The sequence below is a fragment of the Phlebotomus papatasi genome, chromosome 3, assembly GCF_024763615.1.
Source record: "Phlebotomus papatasi isolate M1 chromosome 3, Ppap_2.1, whole genome shotgun sequence".
Lineage (NCBI taxonomy): Eukaryota > Metazoa > Arthropoda > Insecta > Diptera > Psychodidae > Phlebotomus > Phlebotomus papatasi.
Window position 1 is genome coordinate 86326174 of NC_077224.1, and position 27248 is coordinate 86353421.

The window sequence follows — 27248 nt, forward strand, 5'->3', positions numbered from 1 at the left end:
GAAGGTGAATGAAAAAGTGAGGTTAGAAAGGTTACGAAGTATTTAAAATCTATTTTTCTTTCACTAAATAGTGTCCATAGGGTATAAAATAGTGGTAATATTTCAAAATTTTGCACAAAATATCATATTTCTTCAAATATCCATTTGAGAATTAATTTTTCGCCTCTAAAATGTTCGTTGACATTTAAGCCTCAAAAAAAGGCTAAATCGTTAACCAACTTTAAAATATCGCAATGAACTTTCGGCTTGATAGTTTAAACTTTAAGGGTTTACTCTTAAATTATTTTTAGAAACATCTTCGAAAAAAATCTAAGCTTTATCTCGTGTAAGGCTGTCTTTTGTAGTTTTAGTACACTTTAGTACAGGAGTGTGCAAGAACCGTTTAAAACCGAATAAACGTCAAAATAAGTTTGTTCAGATAGCGTTTTGACCATTGACGTACAAGTTTCATTTAACGTTTGTTCGTTTTCAAACGGTTCTTGCACACCTCTGCTTTAGTACACGATGTAAAAAATAAAGGTTCCCTTAAGCTCTGTTGCAGACGCTGTGTTTAAATTATGTGAATCTTAATCGAAATTAAATCAATTACCTGAATCCAGTAGTTCCATACTCACATGTTGAACTTTTCTAGGTCTCAGCGGTATCAGTTTATTCTGTTGGTGTTTTTTCAAAGATACATATGAAGCGCCACTAGGCGGTTATCAATCGATACTTGCACGTCCATAACTTTTTTTACCTTTTCAGTATTAAATTCAGGATACATTCCAATAACAACACTTCATGTACATCCGACGAAATCAATTTTCAAGATTTTCCAACAAAGATTCTAAAGATAAAATCACAGTTTATAAAATAGAATATAATTTATTATGTTTTGTTTTCTGGTTTCTGTTTTTTTCTTTTTCATTCATCTCTATATAACATTTTTCTCTTACATATAAATTTATATACACTTTACAATTTTCACTAGTTCCACAGTGTTTTTTCCATACTACGCCACTTGATAAAGTCACTATTGTTTGAGAAGTTCAGCTGTGTCTGCCCCTACAGGGAGCGGATTTTAGATTGGGAGTCCTTAAATGTTACTATCACGAGGGAGATTTGGGCAAGAGGTCAGAGAGTTGTCTTCAATATGGTCGCCAGACGGTGATTTGGGCAGGAATTGTGGCGGATTTGATTTTTGTTGTGTCTGGCGAAGTTGATCTTGGTCCTGTTGAGGCTGGGGCTATTTCATGCAGGACATGCCTTCGACTGGAAACGGCTTTTAGTTCGCACTTGGGCCGTCCTTGGACCGGAGGTGTTGGGGTTTTTCGCGGTGAAGCTGAGTCTCGTGGATGGTTGTCGGAAGCTGGAGTAGATTGTTCTTGCTTTGGTCTCAGGATGGGCACAAAGGCAGACTTGACCACGTCGATTGGTTCATCGTCAGAATCCTCCGAAGATGGATCGTGGTTGGAATTGAGATCCAGGGATGAGTTGACTTTGGCTGTGGCTCCTTGAGACGATGGTGGACTCGAGGAGGAGGGACGCGATGAGGCTGGTGAGAGTCTCACATGGTCACCACCAGGTACTGATGCAAGTGTTGGGGGATTGCTGGCCTGCTGCAGGCTACGCTGATGGGCAGCTCGTAAGGCAGCAAAGTCATAGGGGAGGAATGGATTTTTGGGCAGGAGTTCAGGGGCCATGGGAAAGGGAAACTGGGGCAGATAGGCAGCTGTCGGTGGTGGAAGAAGTCCATTGCCACTTGGCGGTGTGGGTGGCAGGGCTGGTGGTTGGGCATTTCCGGCTGGAGTGTTCAGCGGCAGAAATTCCGATGCGGACGTTGGCGGTAGAACAGTCGACGCATTGGGTGGTAGAGTTGGGGATCCTGGAAGTAAAGGAAGAAAAAAAATGGCATGGTATGAGCAGGAAGAAAATGATTCATATTTTCCACGGTGGCATCATCAAAAGGAATTTGAAATGATGGTTACTCAGTGACATATCACACAGAAATCCTCACGCTGGTGATTTTATTCCAACTGACATTACACTCTTTGCTCTGTGAGGGGTAGAAAATGCAGAAAAAAAAATCAAGGGATGAAGTGGTTATGACTTCGAGGAATGCTCGCAATTGGAATTGTTCAGATTTTCAACGCCTTTCTAATAAATCTTGTTCTGCTGCAATTGATTGAGGAATACGTTATCGAAAACAATACAACATGTGACCTTGGACAATCCAAATTAGTTATCATTCAAGGTCAGTGAGATTTTCAAGCAAAATTACTGCCTTTTCAATCTCTACCACAATTTAGGATGTGGATAGAATTAGGAATAGTTTTTAGGAAGGATAGGGCAGAGTCTTCGTGTTTCTGAAACCTTTCGATCAGGTCAATCTGAAGAACGTTTTACTTCTAACGAAACGGGCCTTGTAGCAATAAGACCAAACGGAACGGACCTGTCAATATGTATCTGACGAGTTTGACGGAGTTGCAGATCTTCCATTGAAAGGAAATAAATTCTCTGGCGAACACCGGATGAGCTGCAACTGCGTAAGAACAGACCTACGCAGGTACAGTCAGACGAAACTAAACGGACCTTGTAACGGTTGGACCAAACTAAAAGCATTTGGTAACGCAACGGGCCCGGTAACCCTTGATTCAACTCAAACGGACTTGATAACGGTCGAACCAAACGAAACGGGCCTTGTAACGATAAGACCAAACGGAACGGCCCTGCCAATATGTATCTGACGCGTCCTACGCAGTTGCAGCTCTTCCATTTAAAGGAAACGAATTCTTTGACGAATACCGGATGAGCTGCAACTGCGTAGGAACAGACCTACGCAGGTACGGTCAGACCAAACAAAATGGACCTTGTAATGGTCGGACCAAACTAAATGGACTTGGTAACGATCGGACGAAATGAAACGGGCCCGGTAACGCTTGATTAAAACCAAACGAACTCGATAACGGTCGGACCAAACGAAACCGGCCTTGCAACGATAAGACCAAACGGAACGGACCTGTCAATATGTATCTGCCGAGTTCTACGTAGTTGAAGATCTTCCATTTAAAGGAAATGAATTCTCTGGAAAACACCGGATGAGCTGCAACTGCGTAGGAACAGACCTGGAAACGGCCTGACCAAACTAAATGGACATTGTAACGGTTGGACCAAACTAAAAGGATTTGGTAACGCAACGGGCCCGAGAACGCTTGATTCAAACCAAGCGGACTTGATAACGGTCGAACCAAACGAAATGGGCCTTGTAACAATAGAACCAAACGGAACGGACCTGTCAATATGTGTCTGCCGAGTTCCACGTAGTTGCAGCTCTTCCATTAAAAGAAAATGAATCTTCTGGCGAACACCGGATGAGCTGTAACTTCGTAGGAACACACCTGGTAACGGTGTGTCCAAACAAAACGGACCTTGAAATGGTCGGACAAAACTAAATGGACTTGGTAACGATCGGACCAAACGCATCGGGCCCGGTAACGCTTGATTAAAACCAAACGAACTTGATAACGGTCGAACCAAACGAAATGGGCCTTGTAGCGATAGAACCAAACGGAACGGACCTGTCAATATGTATCTGACGCGTTCTTAGTAGTTGCAGCTCTTCCATTGAAAAGAAATGAAATCTTTGGCGAACACCGGATGAGCTGCAACTACGTAGGAACAGACCTGGTAATGGTCAGACGAAGCTAAACGGACCTCGTGACGGTCGGACCAAACGAAATGGACCTCGTTATATTCCAACCAAACTAAACGGATTTGGAAACAGCCAGTTCAATCTAAACGAACTTGGTAATTTTCGGAATAAACCTGAGAACGGTTAGAAGTGTTTTTTTTTTCAAAGACCCCAAGTCGCATATCCAATTGGTGGACCTCCAGTTTTGTTAACGTTTAAATGAATGTAAAGACGAAAACTCAAGCGAACAAACGTAACACCTTATTTCTTTTACTTTTACTTAAAACACGGCCCTTTCAAGACTAGAAGGCATATTTCTAATTGTTTGGTCTCTAGCTCTATTAACTCTAATGAGGTACTCGGGCTACAAGCCGGGTATAGAGGCATTATACAAGTTACCCTCAAGGCAGAGTTAGAGCAATAAAAATCCACCCAATCGACTTTTCATCCCAGAAATGGCAGAGTGGTGAGAGCTAATATGATTTTAGGCACTCTGGAGTCCTCCCTGAATTTCGTGTTGATATCCTCGAGAAAAAAGGCAAAGAGAGAGAGTGAAAAAAAAATACGAGATACGAATACGAAAATAATTCCAAATGAGATAGAATTATTCAGATTCGGATGATAGATACCAAAGACAAAAGACAACCCTCTGACGCCTCTTGTGCAAGAGGTCGAACATTTTTGGGGAGTTTGTGCAAAAAAAAATCGGTTGGTGGATGAACGTGACTTTTGGCATTCCATCTGTGACTTGTACATAGTGCTCTTGAGGCCCTGGGAAAGGATGTGAGAAATTTGGGGTGAATGTGCCATATGTGCGTAAATATAGGGGGCTTTTATCGCTATATGTTCTTCGTTCAGCCGATTGGGATCTTCGAAAAGCTTCCACATACTCTCATCGGATTAGTCATAAAGGATGATATCCCATCACTGAGGACTTGATTTGGTTTCAAGCTCAATCCTATTGAGTATCAATCACTACCACATTTTATGTCTCATCTCCATTTTGGCTTCTCCCTCGTATTCTCTTTGATACAATTTTGTTGAATTAGAATATTGGGAGTTTTAGTGACTTTGGAATATTCAGAAAATTATTTGTGAAATTTTAGTGATATCAATTTTCAATCAGGAAAGTATACTCAAATAATTTGGACTGAAGTACAGTGGAACCTCGATAGAGTCAACTACTTATTTCCAGGTCTGTTGACTCTATTGGATCCATTAATACTATTGGAGACCAAAAAACATCAAATACAGATCATTGATAAAATCAACACGATAGTAGAATATTTTATTTAATTAATCTATTAATTCTACTATTAAAGATTATTGTAAGTCGTTTATTTGGGTCCAAGGTAACACTACTGGAGTCCGTAGAGTAAAAGAAGGACTGTTGACTCTATTGGAGATTGACTTTATCGAGGTCACACTGTATTATTAAATTAGTACAATTTTCCAGTAGCAAAACTGGATTTTTAACTATTTTATTATTCAAAAAATATATAAAACCATTATTTTTATAAGAAAAATTAAGATTTATACGAAGAAGAAGCAATCACTACTTACAGAATCCCTACACTATATAAAATTGTTTTCTACATTATGGGCATAAAACTAGGCAATCAACTTGAAATCCACCGTTTTTTTTTATCCAAGAAACATGAAAAATTTCAGAAGAAAATCTGAAAATAATTTATTCAAAAATAAAAAAAATATATATTTTATTAATATTTTATTATATTTATTTTATTTTAATATTTTTTTATAAAGAAAAATATATTTTGAATAAATTATTTTCAGATTTTCTTCTGAAATTTTTCATGTTTCTTGGATAAAAAAAACGGTGGATTTCAAGTTGATTACCTAGTTTTATGCCCATAATGTAGAAAAGAATTTTATACTGGTTTTTGCCAATTAGGATGACCGAAACTTCGAATTTACTGATCCTATTCAACTCTGCAGAAATAAGGTTAAAGAACTTGAAATAGTGTACAATTTTTGTAATTTTTAAATTTTTCATAACAAACACTATAGGTCCGTTATCTCACAGATTGATGTCCAAAGACTCAGAAAAATAGATTTTAACGACTTTTTTTTTAAATTTTAAAATACGAACTCTCGGGAAGTAAAATAGATAATTCCATTATGTTGTTGTTTTTTTTAAGACTTCCCCACTTCCCCTTACTTGATCGAAGGATTTTTGTTTCCTTATGATCAAAATTTATTTTATAACATTAAACGAGGTGTAAAATACCTCGAAAATAGCACTATTTATTTTTGAAAAATTCTTTAAGAATTTGGAATTTATTTTTTTCAAAAATCCTTTGTACAAATACGAGTTTAACTGATCAGCTATGACGAAATATTTGGTGTTTTGACTTCAGATGATATTACTTTGAATAATCTTGTCCCCTACAATATTTTTTTTCAAAAACGTTTCTGTAAATCCGGTCCGAAGAACTGAATTTTTAAAAATTTTAATTGAAAATGCCAGAAAATGTAGTTTAAATGTTGTTTGTTATAATTGCTTAATAGCTAGGATTAAATTAAATTTTTATAATGTGAAAAATGTTTTTTTTTTTAGCTTCGTGACTCATATTAGTCTTCAATCTTTTATAACTTTGTGAGTATTTGATAATTTTGAACAATAAAAAACTATTAAAATATTAAAATTGATTTTTTAATTAACCAATCAGCTGGTTTTTTAACCAAAAATGAGCAGCCCATATACACTATGGGCATTCCGACAATTGAAGACCCCTAAATTCATAATGATAAGCATTTCCTTGATTATTAAAATATTTCAAAAATACGAAAACATAAATAAGTGAAGAATCACATTGACAATAAAATGCTTGCCGTAGCCTCATCGTATTTCATTAATTAAGCAAATGAAATTACGCAAATTTTCCATCACCGTATTACCTTATCTCATATTCGGTGGCACTAGGTGAAAATAATATAAGAAAATTCAAGAAATAAAACGATGAGCAAAAAAATGTAAGAGAAATTATTTCTACAGTTTTTTGCTCACTTTTTATCGCATTTTCGTTTTATGTATTACATTTTCTTATATTATTTTCACCTAGTGCCACCGAATATGAGATAAGGTAATACGGTAATCGAGAATTTGCGCAAGAATTTCAATGAAAATGCGTAAATTAACAAAATACGGTGAGCATTTTACTGTCAATGTGATTCTGCCCTAATTCAGTATTTTATATTGGCAAAAAACAAATGGTCAGTAAAAAGTCAAAAGTGGCTAGCAGAAATAAAAATTGGTCAGTAAAAAATTAAAAGTGAGGAGTAAAAAATTAAATGTGGTCAGTAAAAAATTAAGTGGTCAGTAAAAAATTAAAAACGAGCAGTAGAAAATATAAATTGGTCAGTAAAAAATAAAATTTGATAAGTAGAAAATCAAAAGTGGTCAGCAAAAATTAAAAATGAGCAGTAAAAAATAGAAAGTGATCAGCAAACAGTTAAGAGTGATCAGTGACCTTTTTTTACTGACCATATTTTATATTTCACTGATCACTCTTAATTTTTTGCTGATCACTTTTAATTTTTTGCTGACCACTTTTTATTTTTTGCTGATCACTTTTGATTTTCTACTGATCAAATTTTATTTTTTACTGCTCATTTTTAATTTTTTACTGACCATATTTTATATTTCACTGATCACTCTTAATTTTTTGCTGATCACTTTTAATTTTTTGCTGACCACTTTTTATTTTTTGCTGATCACTTTTGATTTTCTACTGATCAAATTTTATTTTTTACTGCTCATTTTTAATTTTTTACTGACCATATTTTATTTTTCACTGATCACTTTTAAGTTTTTGCTGATCACTTTTAATTTTTTGGTGACCACTTTTTATTTTTTACTGCTCATTTTTAATTTTTTGCTGCTTTTTTAAATATTTTTACTGCTCATTTTAATTTTTTTACTGACCACTTTATATTTTTTATTTACCACTTTTTGTTTTTTACTGATCATCTTTTACTTTTTACTGATCATGTTTTATTTTTCACTGAACACTTTTTACTTTTTACTGATTATGTTTAATTTTTTGCTGACCACTTTTCATTTTATACTAACCGCTTTTAATAAAGTACTGCTATTTTTCAATTTTTTACTGAGTTTTTTAAACTTTTGCTGCCCTTTTTTATTTTTTACTGATCATTTCGAATTTTTTGCTGACAAAATTTGACTTTTTACTGCTCGTTTATTCAATTCCTTGTAAAGTTGCCTTACCTGAGAGCTTTTCATTTTAACAAAAACCTCTGTATTAGTTTAAAACAAAACCACACTATGCAGAGTGTTAAAAAATGGTTATTTATTTTCAACGCTTCGTCCATGAATTATCCTCGCGGGGTGTCTTCTTTATTATACTGGTTGTATATTCTCTATGTGGGAGAGTTTTGGGGTTTTTTTTTGGGGCAACATCCGTGACTAGGAGTGTAATTGATAGGTGTGGGAGTTGAAAGATAAAAAATATCACTGCGGGGTCAGCATTTGAACTAAGCCACATACGCAGCAACATCCCAGCAAAGCCATGGCTGTGGAAAGGGACTAAATCACACAATCCTGACAATTTTTGGCCTCTAAAACACCAAGTCCAAAAGTGTGCTGGATTGATGTTTTCTGCGAGGGTGATTTTTGCCACTGCCCAGGACAAAAAGGGAACAAATATCCATGGAATAGGGACAAAATTAACTATAGGGCTCCAATTTGTGTAACAACTTTTTTGTTTCCTCTTGGCTCACCAGTGACAAATGAAGAATTGTTGAGTTTTTTGTTGTTGTTAAAAAAAAACCCTTTTTGATGTCGATCACCTCAAAAAAATTACGATTTATCTTTTTATTTATTTATTTTGCTCAATGAATATTTAAGAGAAACTTTTTTTTTGGCTAAAATACAAAATAAAATTGAGTCTTTTAGCATACATGAAGCAGAAAAATTGTGTGTATCATGCATATTTTATTGATTAACTATATATTTTAAAGCTCTCAACCACTCAGATACCCCACCAATACACATTGATAATGGGCCAGACGGATACACTGGCTGTATATCGGCAAATCGACTGCACACAAATTTGGATTAAAATTTAAATGATTGAACGGATATTGGTGGAATCCTTTTTTAATACATAATTATTGACGGCGAATTTTCGAATTAATTAACAGTGGGCTACCCTGAGGGATTTTTCCGTTGGGACTATTGCATATCACTCTCACTGAGAGCAACATAAAATTCATTGAGGATTTTCATGTGATTAGTTGAACAATTATTACCTTTGGCTACGAGAGCTGAATGATGGGTCTGATGACGAAAATAATCGGGCCATGCGTACATGTAAGCGGCGTCCAGCCAGCCTGGATTCAGTATGAACGGATTGAAACCACCAGGATGACCATAACCATAGCCTAGAATAAATAATAAACCAACGATTAATGTTTTGAGTGAGAAAAGACAAAATGTTTACACTGGGAATGTTTATTAATGACGATATTAATATAAATATCGAAGGAGGAATGAGCTAATAAATGTATAATCTTTTTATCTTTTACAGTTGAATTAGGGTTTAAAAAACTCTAAAGAAATTACGGAAAAATTTCAGATTAATAAAACTTTTGCATTTATGAAATATTATGCTTCTTGTATAGATTTCCAGTGGTGAGCATAAGTACAGTGTTAAGCCTTAGTAGGGGGAAGAAAGCGTTCTAAGAATCAGTTCCTAGTAGGTCTCTAATTATGCGATCGTGTTTGATGTTCGAGAGAGAGACTTAATGCAAAAGGTTTCTCCTAACGCTAATATTTACTCTATTCTAGAGATGTTTTTTCAATAAATTTTCTTTTTGTCATATTACAGATAATAATTTAGTGAATAAATTAATCATTAGTAGTTTTTTAACCTAAGGGCTAAAAATGTAGAAATCAAATTGAAAATTAGTGTATTTCTTAATAACAAAATGAAAGTGGGTTTGAAAAAAATATTAAAGATAACAACAATATAAAGTTTAAAAAATAACATTAAGCGAATGAAAACTAGTAGATAAATAAAATAAATAAAAATTTGAAAAATTGTAAATACAAATTTTCTAATAAGATTTTGAAACTTTCTTAAAGACTTTATTTTCTATAGATATTAGGGGAAAGTGCCCATGCTTTGCACGGTTCCAAGCTTCATAATGACTAAAGTTTTCGTATGCCTTTCAATAAATGTGACTCATCGCACCCATATTTTAAAAACTAGGGGAAAGTGTCTTTTTTATAAAATATATTGCAGAGTCGCATTTATTCAGAAACAGGAAAAATTCAGTCATTATAAAGCTTGGGACCGTGTAAAGCATGGGCTGAGCAGTTTCCCATAAATATTGAATTTAAAAATATTTTGCAAATATTGTATAAAGAAAACTGAAAATAATGTTTTTTTGGGAAAACGGGGCACATTGGCACCTTTGAATTGGGGCAGCTTTGAAATTGGGTTTTCCCCCTATTTTTAAATTAAACTGGACCTTATCATTAGTCCCTTATTTAGTTCCACAAACTAATTGTAAATTTTTATTAAATTATGATAAAGTTTATATCAATTCAATTGTTTTTTTTATCTAGTAAATTAAAGTTGCAAATTAAAAATCCTTGTTTTCACTCTGGAGTAGGGTGCTAACCAACGCTAAGACGGCGGTGGCCGCAGAATAATATTTGCAATTTCTTATTGTCAAATTTGTAACGCATTATATGCGAAACTATTGATGATAATATCTATCTATCTATCTATTCAATTTAAAATTTAAAAATAGATGAAAAAAGCTCAATTCCAAGACTACCCCAATTCAAGAAAACCCCTTTTTGACAATTTGAAAAAAAAATAAAGTGTTTACAGCCAAGGAAATATGCGAAGCCTGAAATCGTTTGCATTAAATCCGTTATATCACTAGATTTATTGTTAAATATTTTGGACTGAAGCATATAAGATTAGTCAAATATCATTGAACATTTTTTTAGTACATGGTTGTTCTCACGAGTTTCTACTTAATCGACTTTTTATTCCGTTAGTTCCTGTCACAGGCTTTTGGAACATAACGAGCAGTTGTAAAAATAGTCGTGACAGGAACTAACAGAAAGAAAAGTCGATTATGTAGAACCATGTACTAAAAAAAATGTTCAGAGGAAAGAATTTCCTTTTTCCAATTCTCATTGGAATAGCACCATAAGGCTGAAATATATTATTCGGAAAATTTAAACTACCTTGAAGATTACGTAAGATAATTTTAAATATAATTTGATAAAATCTTTAATATATAAATAAATGTATATTAAATGGTGTCTATCGTGAAATTTTAAATTAATATGATGTTTAAAATGTTACACAGTAGATCTGTCAGAAAGATTAAACATATTTCATAAAAAAAATAAGCAGTTTTTTCTATCTCAAATAACTATTTTTCTTTATTTAAATCAAGTTTTCTTGACGAATACCTAATAGAAAATTTTAAAGACCTTTTAATAACCACAAACGTAAATGGTCATTTTAAGCTGAGAAGATTAGTTTATATCGTCTTTAACTAATAAATAATGTTACTATTCCAATGAAAAATGAACATGCTCTTTTACCACGTTACGTCCCTAAGTGCTTTATTGTAATCGACATTTATTATTGGTATTAGTTCTTGTCACGACTGTTTGGTGGTTTTAGAAAACGACAAGGACTTGGGAAAATAGTTAAGACATGAACTAACACAAAGAAAAATCGTTAATGCAGAATCAGTTGAGAACAGTATAGTGCCAAAAAACATGTTCATTTTTAATGGAATAGTACCATAATGGTCCACTGTACTCTAATGCTTCTGCTAAGTCGACCTTTCTTTGTGTTGGTTCGAGTCACTACTGTGATCCTTAGTTCTAGTGTGTTCTAAAACCACCAAATGTTCATGACAAGAACCAACACAAAAAAATCGATTATTTAAAAGCACTTCAGAACAGTCAAATGCTAATAGAAAACTTATTAATTCTTCATTAAAATACCATTAAAATAATTCATTAAAATACTTCATTATATAACTCAAATATTAGGTAACATATATTTGCTTTTCAGAAAATGAACGGTGTGTGTCTCCGCTAATTATTTTCAAATTTAAAATATGATAAGTGTATCAAATTTCGGCATTAAGGCTGTCTACACACTATGAGCATTTTTTAAAAAAATTCTTTAAAAAATAACCCTAAAAAGGTTTTTAAAAAGAATCGGCTCTACACTAGTGAAAATTTTTGTAAAAAAATGGTTTTTTTACAGAAATTTGTCTAGTATGTAAGCAATTTTGTAAAAAAAACCGACCCATTCTTATTTTTTAAAAATTTTTTTAAAGAATTTTTTTAAAAAATGCTGATATGTGTAGACAGCTTAGTTGCATGCAAGGCTCAGTTTTGAGTTTAATATGTAATACTTTTAATACAAATTGAATTTTTTATCGCTCTTCTTAAGGAGTGTTGCTTGGAATCATTTAAATAGTTTATCATCTTTGTTTTCTCTAAAATAAGTCTTAATACATTTCAAAATAAATAAATATGTACTAGAAGCCTTAGAATTCCAAAAGCATTGGAACATAAATTTCATGAAATTTTGTAATGTTTCCAAAGTAACAAGGAGAATCATCTGACGAATGCGGCAACAAAGTGATGGCTTTACAAATAAACATTGGTGGAAAATTATTAGAAAACTGTGTGGTGAAGATAAAAAGACGCTGAGGGAGGAATTTTCTTTGATAGATTTTGCCGACTTTTCTTCCAAAGGCACAAGAAGTGTACACAGAGTTAATTATTTCCTATTTTAATATAAACACATAAATGATATAATAATTCTTGCGTTTGTTATTCAAAGAGTGTTAGAGGAAGCATCAAAGGCCGGATTTTAGTGGTGGCTTTATAAGAAATATTGTGAAATGGAATATTATGTTTTTTCTGTGTCAATTAACAAAGACTGTAATTATGATATTTGTTGGGGTAGAAGAGGAAGAGAAGTACAAGACCATACTGGGATTGTGTTTGTTGTAAACAAATGGCAAATGATGGGAAGATTTTCAGTTACTGTATTTCACATCTTGGTAACATGTTGGAAGGAGTTTTTGGGGGCATCTCCCCATCCCATCCGACTGATGAATTGCTCTTTTCGGTTGGGTTCTGATGAATCTGTTTGGGGGGCAAAATGTTGAAAGACGCGACAGGCGGCAGACGGCGACGGAATAGGTTTTTATCGCTGAGGTGAAAAATATCAGAAAGCGTGTTTGAATTTTCTTGAGGAATGAGTACTGCTGAGGAAGGCATGCCGAAGATGCCGTAAAAGTGTTAAACGGCGGCAAATGATCCCATGGAATAACAAACAACCGTGCACTGCAATTAAATTTAACTGCTCTCGCGGGGGTAAATATTGTGGGAATTTGGTGAGACAAAATAGAGAAACTTCTTTTTTTTTTACTTTCCCGTGAAAGTTAAGGAGAGTCTTTGGCTGTTTTAGGGATACTTGATGAGGGGAGAGATGTGTTTGATATAGGGCTTTAGATTTGGCGCCACTGAATTTTAACGATTACGATCACTGGTGATCTTTTGGTTTTACTTTTTGTGCTGAGATTCACTGAAGGTGAAGAAACTGCTTTACGGATTTATTTCTTCATTATCCCAAGTAGCAAGAAAGACAGTCAAAGAATTGATTTTTGCTGAGACGTATTTGAAAGTAGTTTTTCATCTATTACGGATTTGAACTGATTAATAAATCACTTAGAAAATCGACCAAAATATTGATTTCCGTATAAAAATTAGTTATCGGTTATGAACCGGTTCATTACCGAATTCTTCAGATCATAATAAAATATCATATGTAATAAAATACCTTAATATAGTAAAATTGATTTTTTATCAAAACTTACTTAATCGTTAATAACCGGTGCATTACCAGTTTATATCCATTTGAAACTGGTTCAAGCTTGTCAGAAATTGAAAGATCTTTCCAACTAGCCCAAATAAGACATCTTTCGGTAAAAAAATGTGCCCTCTAGAGCCTTTTAACCATTGAATTTTCGATATTTTCCTATACGGAGGAAATTTCCGTTTAGGCAACCTCTAAAACATATACAAAAATGTGAAAAATCGTAAAAAACCAAATTTCGGCATAGGTGGATGCAAGTACCAAAGTCTTAAGTCTAAAATTTAAGACTTTTAATACAAATTAAACTTATTTGGTACTTATTTTTAAGGAGTACTATTTGGAATCTAGTATATAATTTATCGTCTCTGTTTTCTGTAAAATCATTATAAAAACATTTTAAAATAAATAAGAATATAGGCATGGTTTTGAGAGTAATATTTCGGCCCCCTTCTGGAATTTTTCCAAGTTCTTTCTCAGATCATATCGTTCATTTTTAGCGACTTTAGTTATTTTTTGTATTTTATAATCTCAAGAAAAAAAATCATAGAAATTTAAGGAACAAAAAATGTGGCTGAAATTGCAAGCTGGCCGAAATTTGGTATATTTACCCTATGATCAATTTTTTTTACCGAATATTTATTTTTTATATAAGAAATAGTATTTTTAATTTTTGATTTAATGCTTTTTGAGAAGTTTCTTCTTAAGTTCAAGCTGAAGCCGTAAAATAGATTGGTAAGCTTTAATCTATTAAAAAGGAAGACTATGAACAAAATTAAGGAAAAAAATCAAAAGTTGTGGCTAAATCTTTTAATTTATGATGCTGTTGTAATTAGCGTTTTTTAAGCTAATCTCAAGAAGGTAAAGGGTCTTAAAGTTGACCGGTACCTTAGCTTGACCGGTATAAAGTTGTTTATTCAATTTATTTGCTAATATTTAGTGTACGGTCTAACATTAATCGGTCAATTATTTAAAAAATAATACAAATCAGTGACATTTTCATAAAATTGACCATAAACTATCTAAAATCGAATAGATAATTCCATCCATTCCACCGGTCAAGTTCTACTACCGGTTGATTCTTAGACTTAGATTAGATCTTAAGATTAATTTCATTGTGAAAAATTTTTTAAGTCAATAAAGGTAGAGATGAAAGGTACAAATAAATACTACAATAAAATATCAATAATAAAGTTTATTTGTAAAAAGAATAACAGAAACACTGTCGTATAAGAGACCGAATTTAATGTAACTTAACTTTTAAGATCTCGGGTATATATTACTTACCTAGTTTTATTTGTTTTTAATCTTTGTTATCTTGAAAATTCTTTTAAGTTAAATATATTTTTTAAAAATAGTTTTTTTTTAACAAGAGTTTAAGTCGATTAACGGGAATGAATTAAGGAAAAGGAAGTGTACGTACTGGATCCAGTGCTTTTAGTAGTAGAAATGCCGAATTGATAATAATTTCAGCAAATTGAATATGAATCCACAAGAAGACTTAATCATTTTATCATTAAGAAGTCTTTCTTATTATAATCTTAAAAAGACTTTTATGAAGATTTTCTAAAAAAATGCAAATAAAACACTTTCGAAATCTTTTACTCTTACGTCTTCTTACTTATGAACACTATTGGAATCAAATGGGGGATAAGGCAAACACGATTTAAGAATACATTATATCGTTCTACTTAGAGAATTCTACAAGTCGAAATGGTGAATAAAAAAAGAATCATAGTTTTGTAGTGGAAAGCGCGCTACCTTCGGACAACTCATGTTTTTTCTACGTTCCTAATGAGTTTGGCCTAGGGGATAGTAATCTACCTTCGAACTTTCATGCCTTCGTATAATGTGAATTTTCCTTAATTTTTCCTAAGAAACTTCCACATAATTATAACGTAATTATCAATAATTGGTGATTAAGCTTACTAATGTTTAACAGAAATATGTAAGTCTCTTAGGAAAAATAAAAGAAAATTAACATTGTTCGAAGGAATGAACGTTCGAAGGGAGAGTACTTTACCCTATGACTCTTTTCAGGAAATTTGAGGCATTGGACCAGCTATGAAAATATAATATTATAATGGATCAAATTAATTAAAAATATATTGAAAAAAAAAAATTGTTCGAAGCTTGAGTCGTCCGAAGGTAATGCGATTTCCCCTAATCAGGCTTTAAAAGGCTTATCAGAGAATTTTGAACTTTAATTTTGGGCGATTTTATAAGGCTCGTTGTGACCGAACAAGTATTTGAATTAAATTGAATTTATTTTCATCCCGTTCTTGATCTTTACCACCCACCCGTCCCATACGTTTACCGCTGTCTCAGCGTTTATTCCAACCTGCAGAACTAAACGGTGGAAATGTACCTTCTTTGGTTGTATGTTTTAATTTTACAATATGTTTTATATTTTATTTGGGCTAAGTCAATTAAAAGAAACTATTCCGTGTTTACTTAAAGAATTCAACAAGACGGTAGGAAGAAAGCTTTGCTCCTTGGGTTAAGAATAAATTTTTTTGTCTTATAAACTGACTTAGAAAGGTTTAAGAGAAAGTATTTTATTTTTTTTTTTAAATAGAAGTAAACTTCAGGCTTTGCACATACTCTGACTTCGAAAACTTCATATTTTTCCCATACCTTTAACACTAAACCTACCAAGACCGGTCCAATTGACCGGTTTAAAAACTTTTTAAAATTGAAACGGTACAACATCGCTTTCATACTTTATAAATTTCTTAAAATATGCATTTAATATATGTTTCAGTGTTTAAACTTAAATTTCTCCTCTTTTCCTAGAAAAATTTTTGGAGTAGTCTACCTACCGCGGTCTGTCATTAGACCGGGCGCATTAGGAAAAACTACCAAAAACGATCGGTAGGTTTTAGTGTTAACATCTCGACTTGTCAGAATATAAATCGAATAAGTAAATTTTTTTCAAATTTCATTATTTTCGCTTTTCGGGTATTCCTTGACATCCTCTACCTTCCCTGTGAATATTATAACGGAAAGGCGGAAAGTTAATTATTATTAATTATTATTCAGTATGGAAAATTTCAGCTTGAAATTGCTCTCCTATAAAGTTGGCCATTCGTGACTTAGGGGGAAGCGGGGCACCTTTGAAAGTGAGGCACTTTTGAAATTGGAATTTTTCTCCTATTTTTTTTAAATTGAATTGAGCCATATCATAAAGTAATTTATCTTCTCAATCTGTTTATTATATCTCGATGAGGCTCAATTTTATTTAAAATATGTGAAGAATCCCAATTTTAAAGGTACCCGACTTCTCCCTATTCGTTTCATATTCTAAGCTATCGGTCTAGTTTCAGTCATACAGTTCCTGATTAAAATAAGTCAGATTCGTTAAAGGAATAAGGGAAAATATGAAGTGTTTGAAGCTTGTTGTGTGCGAAGCCTGAAATTCTTCCCCTACATCATTCATTTGTGCCTTACACAAGCTTCAGACCTAAGGCTCAGCCAAATGGCTTAACTTCTCGAACTAGTTATTGGTAAATTTTTTTGGGAAAATTTTGTTTTAGGATTAAATATTGAGAGTAAATGATCCAAAATATTTTCAAAAACGGAAAAAATATTGCTGTTTAGGAATTTTAAATTTTCAGGAACTGGGCTAAACCTCTAGTCTGAAGACCACTTTACTGATATAGTGGAATTCTTCAAAATGATAGGAAGTAGACCTTGATCTTCATTGAACAAAAAAATGAATAACAATTTTTTTAGTCTGACAATAGGATTTTTAAAAGACTTGGGTATTAAAATAATAAAATTGTAAGATAAGGAGCATAATTAAAATTGCATAGTTCCATTGTGCCTTTCTTATACGGGCTTCAGACGTAAGGTTTAGCTATATGGCTTAACTTCTTTAATTCCTTAACTGTTAAGATTTCTTGGGAAAATATGACTTAGGATTGGACATTATGGGCAAATGATCCGGGAACTGGGCTAAACCAGGGGGGTGACATTAGCTCTGAAAAATGCGACCAGTTTTAGTGTAAATTTTTCCCTGTTTTCGTACACATTTCACGAGATATCTCCGAAACTACGTAGGTTACCAATTTGGGGTTTTCGGTTGCCCATTCCATATTAAATTGGCTTTTATTTTACATTTGTATTTTTGGCTAATTCATTCCACAATGACAGAAAACACCGAATAAACTCCAAAGTTTTTTCGGTACGCTATAAACATATGGAAAACATAGGAAACGTCATGCCCCTGGGCTAAACCTTAAGTCTAAAGCTGGCATTATAGAATTCTTCAGGAGGACGTGTGTGGAAAAAATGTTTCTTGGGATGATTTATTGGAGCATGTGATTGGATTTTGGGAAAAGGACTCACTTTGCTTACTCCGTGGTTCTCTTGGTCCATCGACGGTAACTTTGATGGCTTTGGTGTAGGTAGCAATTTGCGATGGATAAGAACTGATGGTGATGGTAATTGTAAAAGATTTTCCCCTGCCACTTCGTCCAACAAAGCGCAAATCATTGAATTTAGCCACTTGATTTTTCATCACAGCCGTATGATTTCGCAATTCGGCACAGTAATTCTCATCATTGCCCGCCTTGATGGACACTATTGTACCATCTTGGACATCATCGAGGGCAACGACTTTAAATGCACACGGCAGACTCTTATTGCTGCGCCAGTGCGTTGGGAGGGCAGAACATAGAACAGCTGGTGATCCAGTTTGGACCAATTCACCATGATACTCCTGCAACACTTCGTGCACATTGGAGAACATATCATTCACTGTTGCAGGCATTGGTGGACTCTGGCACTGATTGTTGGGTAGATGCATTGATTATAAATCACACGAAATTAACACTTTACACACTGTTCTCTGTTTTAAGGTGTGAACTTCTTTTTATAAGGGGGTTTTTTTTAGGTCGGTATTTAGTCTTCACTACCATGAGGGAGTCATATTCAACTTTGAACTTAATGGCGGTTATCCGTCAATGGGTCCTTTAGAGTTCTTAAGAGGTCCTTTAAACTTATATACGTAGACCGTAAACTTAGGCTTTTGGATTTGGGATGTGAACTATTTTTATTGGGATCTTTGAACTCTGATTAGCCTTCACTAATATCGCAGACTCATATTCAACTTTGAACTTAATGGCGGTTATCCGTCAAACGTGTCCTTTAATGAGTTCATGAACGGTCATCCAAAATTTCGGAGATGGTATCGTTTGCCAAATAATGTCAATTTAAAATGATAATTGCGCGTCGAAACACCGTGAATTGGTGTGTTGAAGAGGATCGAAAAAGAAAACTCAAGAAAAATACGTTGATTGTACACTTGACGGCCTCTTGCCTTACAACACTCCTCGGCACATGACGCGCGCGCGGTCTGCAGCAAACAGTGTCTGAGATCGAACTGACTGGATGAACTGCTTTTGATCTGACAGAAAACTTTTTCTCTCTTCGGGTCAGAATTTATTATTTTGTACGACGATACTCTCAATTCTCCACCCTCCTTCAACAGTGTGTGAGTTTTTTTTTTCCTATCCTACCGTGTTTCACAAAACCTCATAGCCCAAAAATCTCCGTCTCTGTCACTCCTGTGGCATTTTTTCCGGATGTCTCTTGGGCGACACGAGAGGCTCATTTTCCTCCACCACACACCAATATTTTCCAACCAAAAAGGGAGAAATTTGGTTTTAAGGGATACTAACGTACAGGGAGAGAACATCCCGAAAATTTTTGGTATATATTTGTATTACCGAATCTTTTGCCATACTACTTCATTTTGAGGCGTCAATCGAATAATTTTTACCCCCACTTTACTTCAAATATTCTCATAGGGGTTGAAATTACTTGTAACTGTATTTGTGTCACTTTTCCACAGCAAAAAATCACCCACAAAATTTTTAGGGTAGACAATTGCTCAAAGTATCGAATGGGTATTGTGTGTGAATGCATCCCTAAAATTTACCCTCAAATATCTATCATTGTGTTGCCTCAACCCCTAATTTAGTCCGAATGAGATGGACAAAAGCCCAATGATACACGAGCAAAAGGGACACCCTTAGCCAATTTTTTCCCCGATTTCCACTGGGATTGTATGTGTTTTGTAGGGGATGTTTTAAAAAATGTTGCGTAAAAATTGGCGCGAGACAGTGATAGTTATATTCTATGCTATTGTGTCTTTTTTATGCTTATGCACCTAGAATTCGAGAGTGGGGAGTGTTCATAAAAAAAAACCAACACAGACAGAAAAACACCAACTTTTTGCAGAACAGTTGTCATATGAGAATGTCGTAATGCAATTGCATTTCTTTTTCTGAGTGCAACAGAGACCACCAGATTTTCCCCCTGGCCAGGGAAAATTCATATTTCCACCATAAATGAATTGGAGCACTTTGTGGGAAATGTGCATTTGGGATAAAAGGAATCTGTTGTGATTTTTCAACGTCCTTTTTATGCAATTCAGGATTTTTTGTTTACATTGGACGGCTTTAGGCCACAGAGCATTACATAAAATAAAATAAAGGATGGATTTTTCTAATTTTGACAATCATTTTAGTAACGGTTTTTAACCGTTTTTGTTTGAATTTTTAAAATTGTTTGGCCGTTTAAGGTTGTTGAATAACACTTAACCTAGAAAACTAGGTTAGGATTCTACGGTTCTCAATATGGTTTTATTTTTTAAGTAATATTTACTTAATGATTGACGATTCTCTGTACATTACAATTAAAATTGAACAAGAAATTCGCAAAATTCTCACAGTATTTATTAACTTTGAACAAGCCTATAACCCCTAACTCCAAAAATTCCAATATAGATTAATTCGAAATCTAAATAACTTCGTGGTTAGTCTTTGGATAATTGTTTTTCATTATTACTTAAATAAAATAGGTTAGGATTTATAGTAAAGAAAAGAAATATTAAAATAATTTTTTGCTTCAAAAAAATAAATAAATATTGAAAGATTATGGACATTCGAAGATTGACGACCACCCTAAGAAGCATTTTCTTCTCTATGTTATTACAGCTAGCAGATTAAGTACTTATTAAGCACAGGGATACAGGGGTTCTCTCCGTTGTCGTCTACAAGATCAACCAGGTGTATCATAGATATCCCACGGTTAAACCGTGGGAGATCTCCAAATTTAACTCAAAATTTTCTAGACTCAAATTGCACTCCCCGGAAAACTCATTAAATACTAATTAAATACCTAATAAGTTCTTAACTCATTCACCTAATTTTAAGAAGTTGTAGAACAACTAACTTACTAAAAAAATACGTAAAATTATGAGAAATGTCGCGCTATGTGGCGTATAATGAAAATAATATGGCATGCCTCAGCCTCCCGACAAAGTACTTAATAAGATCCTTTGTAAAAGTCCTTTGCTAAGTAGTTTTAGTTAAACATAAGCATACTTTCGACTAAGCATAAACACTTTTTAAGTAATTACTCTAATACCTCTAAAACATTTTTTTTTAGTTTTTCAACAAAGGCACCTGTATACGTATGTTCTTGTCAGAATGAATACCTTGTTGAATTAAACTAAATAAACAGGATAAATAATCTATTTGACGTAGCTTCAACTGGTACCAGATAATCTCTTGAAATACCTCTGCAGAAATTTTTAATTAATTTTCCGAATTAAAACAATTATTTGATTATATTTAGAGGTTATGTTTTTCAGACATGTGACGTCGATCGATTCCTTTCTATCCAATAGTCAAGATGTGGTCATCGCATTCTCTGTTCCGGCTTCCATCAAATGTCAAAACTATTGTCCAAAACATTTCTCAATTAAGAACTTAAGAAGTACTTATTAAGAACTTATTTTACACACTTGGATAAAACTCTTATTTCAGTTATTAAGAGTATAGGAAATGTATTTAATTATTGTATTACGCAAGTAACAGCTTACCTTGTGTTAGCCGGGACTTTGTACTATTCTTTAAGTAAGGTATTATATAACCAATATTCTTATAGTCTGCTTATTAAGTGATCTTCCCACTACAGGCTCAGTTCTCGAAGGTCTCAAAATCCTAAATAACAACTTTTTTTTGGTTTTTGAAAATCTTATAGATTATTCGCTCTGAATACGTAATCCCTAATCAAAATTTCACTAAAACCTTGACCAATAACCAGTTAGAGAATTTAAGTCATTTGGCTAAGCCTTAGGTCTGAAGCCCGTATAACGCTCTTTATTCCGTTATGGTGTCTACAATTTACATTTTTTTTTAAATTCTGACGTTTCTGCCTACAAGGATAGGGGAAATTTTCTTTAAAAAGGTATTTTTTAAAGAAATTTCTCATAGTGTGTAGAGGCCATTACTGAGACTACTAAATGTAAAGTGGCTCATTCTTAAGGGGTTAAGATTTTCTTCAATAATTGAAAAACAGAAAATTCTCATTTAAGAGCGCTTTAAAAGAATTGTTAAAGTCTTTGTTCTCTGGCAGCTTGTTAGGTCATCCATTTACACATTTAATTCTCAGATCTGCCGCCGACTTACCAATACCGCCCCTTTTCTGGTAAATGGTCTTTAGGATGTTCTTGAAGGAACTTTCTAAAGTTAGCAATATATAACTGTTTTATGCAATATGATCTGTTTTAAGTTTATATTTTTACGACGTTTTATTATTTATTTATCTATAACTTACACATTTTTTTTAATTTCTCTTCAAAGAAAAAAAATAGAATGATCTCTTTGTCTTATCTAATTTTCATGATTTTAAGATAAGTTATTATCTTATGTTATGATATTAAGATAAGTGACATAAAATTAAGATAAGTTCTATCAGTCTGAGTCTGAAATGTTCTTTTGAATAAAAATAAAATAATTTAACAATTCTCCAGTATAAATATTTCTATAATTTATAAATTCCATAATTATTTTACATTAATATTTTCAAATTTCGGCCTTTTTTCTTTGGATTTCGAAAAAATCGCTAAATTGAAACCCAAAATATTCAATAAAGTGCTCTAAATGGAAGGTGTGTAACGTTGGACCTATTCTAACACGCTTTCCAAAAAGTTTTTTTTAATAAAGTTTTCACTGTTTTAGCAATCCTTTTTCATCCTTTTCGCCAATTTTAAATAAAAAAACAACGTTACTAACTTGTGAAAGAAGGGGTTAAGAACGTGGTTCTAATCAAATTTTCAATATATATGTAACTTTTTTATTTAATTTTTTAATTTATTTATTTTGTATTTGGATTTTTTTGTTGTGGTTTTGAGCGGATAAAAAACTCCTAATTAATTAAATTGACTAAAGATTTTTTAAATCAATATCTTTTGTATCACGCCAAACTTATTATCCAATTTTATTATTATTTGTTTTTTACATTTTTTTCTAAATTTTGTTTATTTTTTCAATATTTGATCTTATTTTTTTTGTTGTTTTAAAAATCGAAAAACTCCTAACTTATTAACTTATATTGAGTTAGGTAAGTTTAATTGATAACCTGTTAAATTGTTAAATATTAAAATTTTCTGTAGATTGAATTCGCAATAACCATCATCAGTGGCTTATTACAAATTCATAAACTTTTTTTTTTAACTTTTTTGTATTCAGTCGTTCTGTGAATGTTTTAAGCAACCGTTTATCTAATACCTTTTGAATTTAAAAGTACAGATTGAAATTAATCCGAAAATCGTTATAACTGTCTTCTACTAGGGGGAAGTGGGGTACTTTTGAAAGTTGGGTACCCTTGAAATAGGGATTTTTCACTTATTTTTTAATAAAATTAAGCCTTATGGTGATATAATTGAGGTACATAAACAAATTGAGAAGCTAAATTTCATTATGGTATGGCTCAGTTCCACTTAAATATGTGAAAAATCCCACTTTCAAAGGTGTCCCACTTCCCCCTACCATGTGTTGTCATTCATTTTTAGTTCTTTTATAAAAAAATTGTGTTTTTTTTAAATATGTCATTTTCTTCTAGTTTATCGATGGTTAAAGGATGACCTATATTTCGACGATCTGGTGTTTTCTAGAAAGCAACCGATAACGTTTGCATTTCAAACTTTTAAAACAATTTCCTCAAATTAAAACAAATGGAAAAGTGCCTTATTTATAAGGCAGGATGACCATCACTTTTCACTCTGAGGGATACTTTTGTGGGATGAAAGTGGAAAAGTTTCGATGAATCATGGTCCTCTGGAGTGTGAAAATATTTCCACGTGCTGCTGGCCACAGAGAGACTCTGATGATAACATTTTCCCGAGAGTTGGGAAAAAACACTAAAATGTTTTGCTATGCGAGAGGAAAGAGAGAGAAAGAGTGGCTCTTTTACAAAAATCATATGTCTCAGTAGTAGAACTATGCGGGGTGTATATGTTGGTTGCTGAAGAGGCGGTTACCGTGCCAAGTTATTTCACCGCCCACCGCACGTTTTCAAATACAACAAAACGGGCATCCAGCAGAGTTCTTCGCAATTTAGAGGAGAAAAGTGTATGTCACATCGGGGACGCCGACGTCTTTTCCGTGGCAGGAAAATCCACAAAAAGCCCACGTTGTGGTACTACACAACGTGGCCTCTTGCACTTCCTCTTCCTCACCCAGCTGTCTCCTCACCAAGCTAATCTTCACATGCGCTCCATCGTCCTCGTCTTGTCTCTTTTCGCCAAATTTCTTCCGTGCAAGAGCCTTCCATGGGCCAGATGAAAGGCAACTGAGGAGCGAATGAGACGACGTCAAGGGACTTTTTCACGACCAGTGTTGGAAAAGTGGGAAAAGTTTTCAAGAGTTTTCCTCCCCAACTCCCCGCAAAAACACCAAAAACCTCTTTGCGTTTTGGTTTGCCGCGCATCGGATCCTTTTTCTGGCCACCACTACAAGTCGACGTGGTTTCAATCAGAACAGCACCCCTTTTGGCTTTCGCCACCCTTCAGTTAGTCACCCATGTGCTTACGAAGTCTGGCATCTTTCGCAGAGACACTTTTCCGACATTTTCCCACTCTTTCGCTGAGATAAAATTCGACGGATCGCTACGTCGCTCTTGGAACTCTTCAGGAGTGAAAGTTTTTCAGTCGATTGAGAGATGTCGAAGGATGATACATGGCTGAGATTTAAACTAACCAAAGTTGTAGATTATTTAGATAGAATTTTTCTGGATAAAGTACGTAAAGTACATTACTAAATATATTTATATATATTTAAATATTTAATATCTATATTAAGCTTCATAGAAATGGAAGATTGAATTTTTCTATTAGGGTAAGTGTGCCAAATTCCGGCCAGCTTGCAATTTCGGCCACCTTTTTTGTTCCTCGAATTTCCATGAATTTTTAGTATTTACATACTCTAAAGATTATAAAATGCAACAGAATAACAAAAAATGTAGCTTCGACAAACGAGATGACGTGAAAAAGGCATTGGAAGAATTCCCGAAGGGCAAGGAACTATGAGAATAAAGGTGGCCAAAATAGGACACCAAAGCTATGTCTACATTTTTATAAATTTTAAAATGTATTAAGAATAATCTTAAAGGAAATAAAGACGATAAACTGTCTACAAGGTTCTAAGCAACACTCCTTAAGTAGAAAAAATAAAAAAAAATCAATTTCTATTAAAGATATTACATTTCAAACTTGAGACTTTGGCGCTTGCATGCAACTATGCCGAAATTTGGCACACTTACCCTATATCTCCCTTCATAAATCTGATCTATAGCAAAGTTAGTATTAGAGAAAGGCTTTCAAGTTTTACACACACTCTGACTTCCAACACTTCATATTTTCCTAATTTTTAAAAATAAAATACTCAACATCAATGCTATTAATCTTCAGAAACAGTATTTAAAGAAAAAAAACCTTCAAAATCAAGCATTAAGGATTTGAAAATAGGGCATTGAAAATAATTTTTATAAAAAACTGCATCTAGAAATGCGATTCAAATACTTAATAATCAAGTTTCAAAATAGGTTTAAAACTAGAACTTCAAAACTTGAAATAGAATCAAGTTTTTAAATAATATTTGAAAATCAGTCTTTCAAATGCAATTTTAATTTGCCAGGATAAAAAATATGAGCTTTAAAATGAGTTTCCAACTAATCTCCTCAATTCTGAGGTAAAAAAAGCTTAACCCTTTAAATACGATGTACTTTTTACGGACCAAAAATCTAGCAGAGTCTTATTCGGTGTATTTTTTACCTGTATAAACGATAGGAACAAAAATAGCCTAAAAATTAAAATAAACTTTCTGACAAATAATAATGAAAAATAAATAAAATAAATTATTAATTTGAGAATTTAAAGAATCGTCATTTTTTAACTTAAATATTTACTACATAGCAAGTAGCTAGAGACTTGCAAAAAATATTCTAGATCCCTTCAACCTTCTACTCTACAATTATGCAAAAACATTAGAAAAAAAATAATTTTAAGTATTAAGGAAAAATTATTTTCTTTATGAGACACCGGTGTTCCAATCGGCCTTAAAGGTTTAAAGATTTAAGTTAAATAGTTAAATAGTTAAGGGTAGATCATCATTAATTAAATATGAAGAATATTTCATTAACCCTGTAACCCCTGTTGATTTTAATATGCTGTAAAAAATAGAAAACTAGGTTTTCAATAATTCTTTTAATTCAACTATACAAGAGAATTTAATGCTGAAGGGAATAAATCTTTATTCGTTGAGGTCGAATTTGATTCATATTCGCTCGAATGCTTACAAATCTGCTCGGCGTTCTCTTATTTTCGTTTCTGTGTCTTCGGAAATACGTAGAATTGGCATCTGAAATTTTTATGGTATATTCTTAGATATTTTATCTATAAATTTAACAATAAAAAAATATCGACCTCTTCTGGCTTCCTAATTGACATTCTCCCCTTTAGCCAGAGATAGGACAGCTCAGATTCATTTTAATCTGTTCTAAAATATGAAATGTGTTTGAAGCCACAGTATGTGCAAAGTCTAAAATCTATATGGGCTTCAGACCTACGACTTAGTCGTATCGCTTAACTGCTCCAAATTCTTATCAAAGTAAAGGTTTTTTTTAATTGGATAAGTGCTCGATTTTCGTTTGAACCTCAATTTCGAGGTTACAAAACAATCTGAGAGAAAAATTGTACATGGACGAAAATGTAGCTGATTAAATTCTCTATCAAACCCATAAAACAGATTGTTAGGAACAGTCCTAGTTTTCGAGATATTTTTGATCAAAGTTGCTAAAATGTTCGATTTTCCCATGTTTTCTGACATTTATGAGACTACAGCGCCCCTGGTGTCAGTTGTACGAACTCCATCTGTCCAAAGGATTATCGGGCACTTAAAGGAGAACAAATGTTCCCGTATTAAGGAAAAAATCGGTTTAGCAGAATCTGAGCTATATAGGCATCCAAGTATCAAAAAACGGCAAAAACGGTTTTGCCTAGATTCCAAGCGCAAAAACAAAATGAAATCAAAATGATAAGTATTTTCCTAAATCATTTGACCCAAGCGATAGCAAAAATAGCATGAGAATCCAGGGACAAAATCACCGTTGCACAGTGTTATTAACCTCATAAGACGAGCTGAGAAAGGCAAAATCTTTTTGGTCAGTAAAAAATTCAAATTGGTCGATAAAAAATAAAATATTGATCAGTAAAAAATCAAATTCGGTCAGTAAAAAATAAAATTTGGTCGGTGAAAAGTCAAATTTGATCAGTAAAAAATTAAATTTTGGTCAGCAATAAATAA

General features: G+C 33.3%; 1 protein-coding gene across 2 annotated transcripts; it reads right to left on the minus strand.

The window, feature by feature from the left end:
- Positions 1-844: 844 nt before the first annotated feature.
- Positions 845-18998, minus strand: LOC129806183 (segmentation protein Runt). 2 transcript variants are annotated; one of them, XM_055854582.1, is made up of 3 exons: positions 17941-18998; positions 8966-9097; positions 845-1864 (listed from the first exon to the last, which is right to left on the minus strand). In XM_055854582.1, exons 1-3 carry the CDS (start codon positions 18398-18400, stop codon positions 1128-1130), a joined length of 1329 nt encoding a protein of 442 aa, XP_055710557.1. In that variant the 5' UTR covers positions 18401-18998; the 3' UTR covers positions 845-1127. The 2 variants fall into 2 exon arrangements, with proteins under 2 accessions (XP_055710557.1, XP_055710558.1); XM_055854583.1 differs by having other exon boundaries at positions 17950-18461.
- Between the last annotated feature and the right edge of the window lie 8250 nt (positions 18999-27248).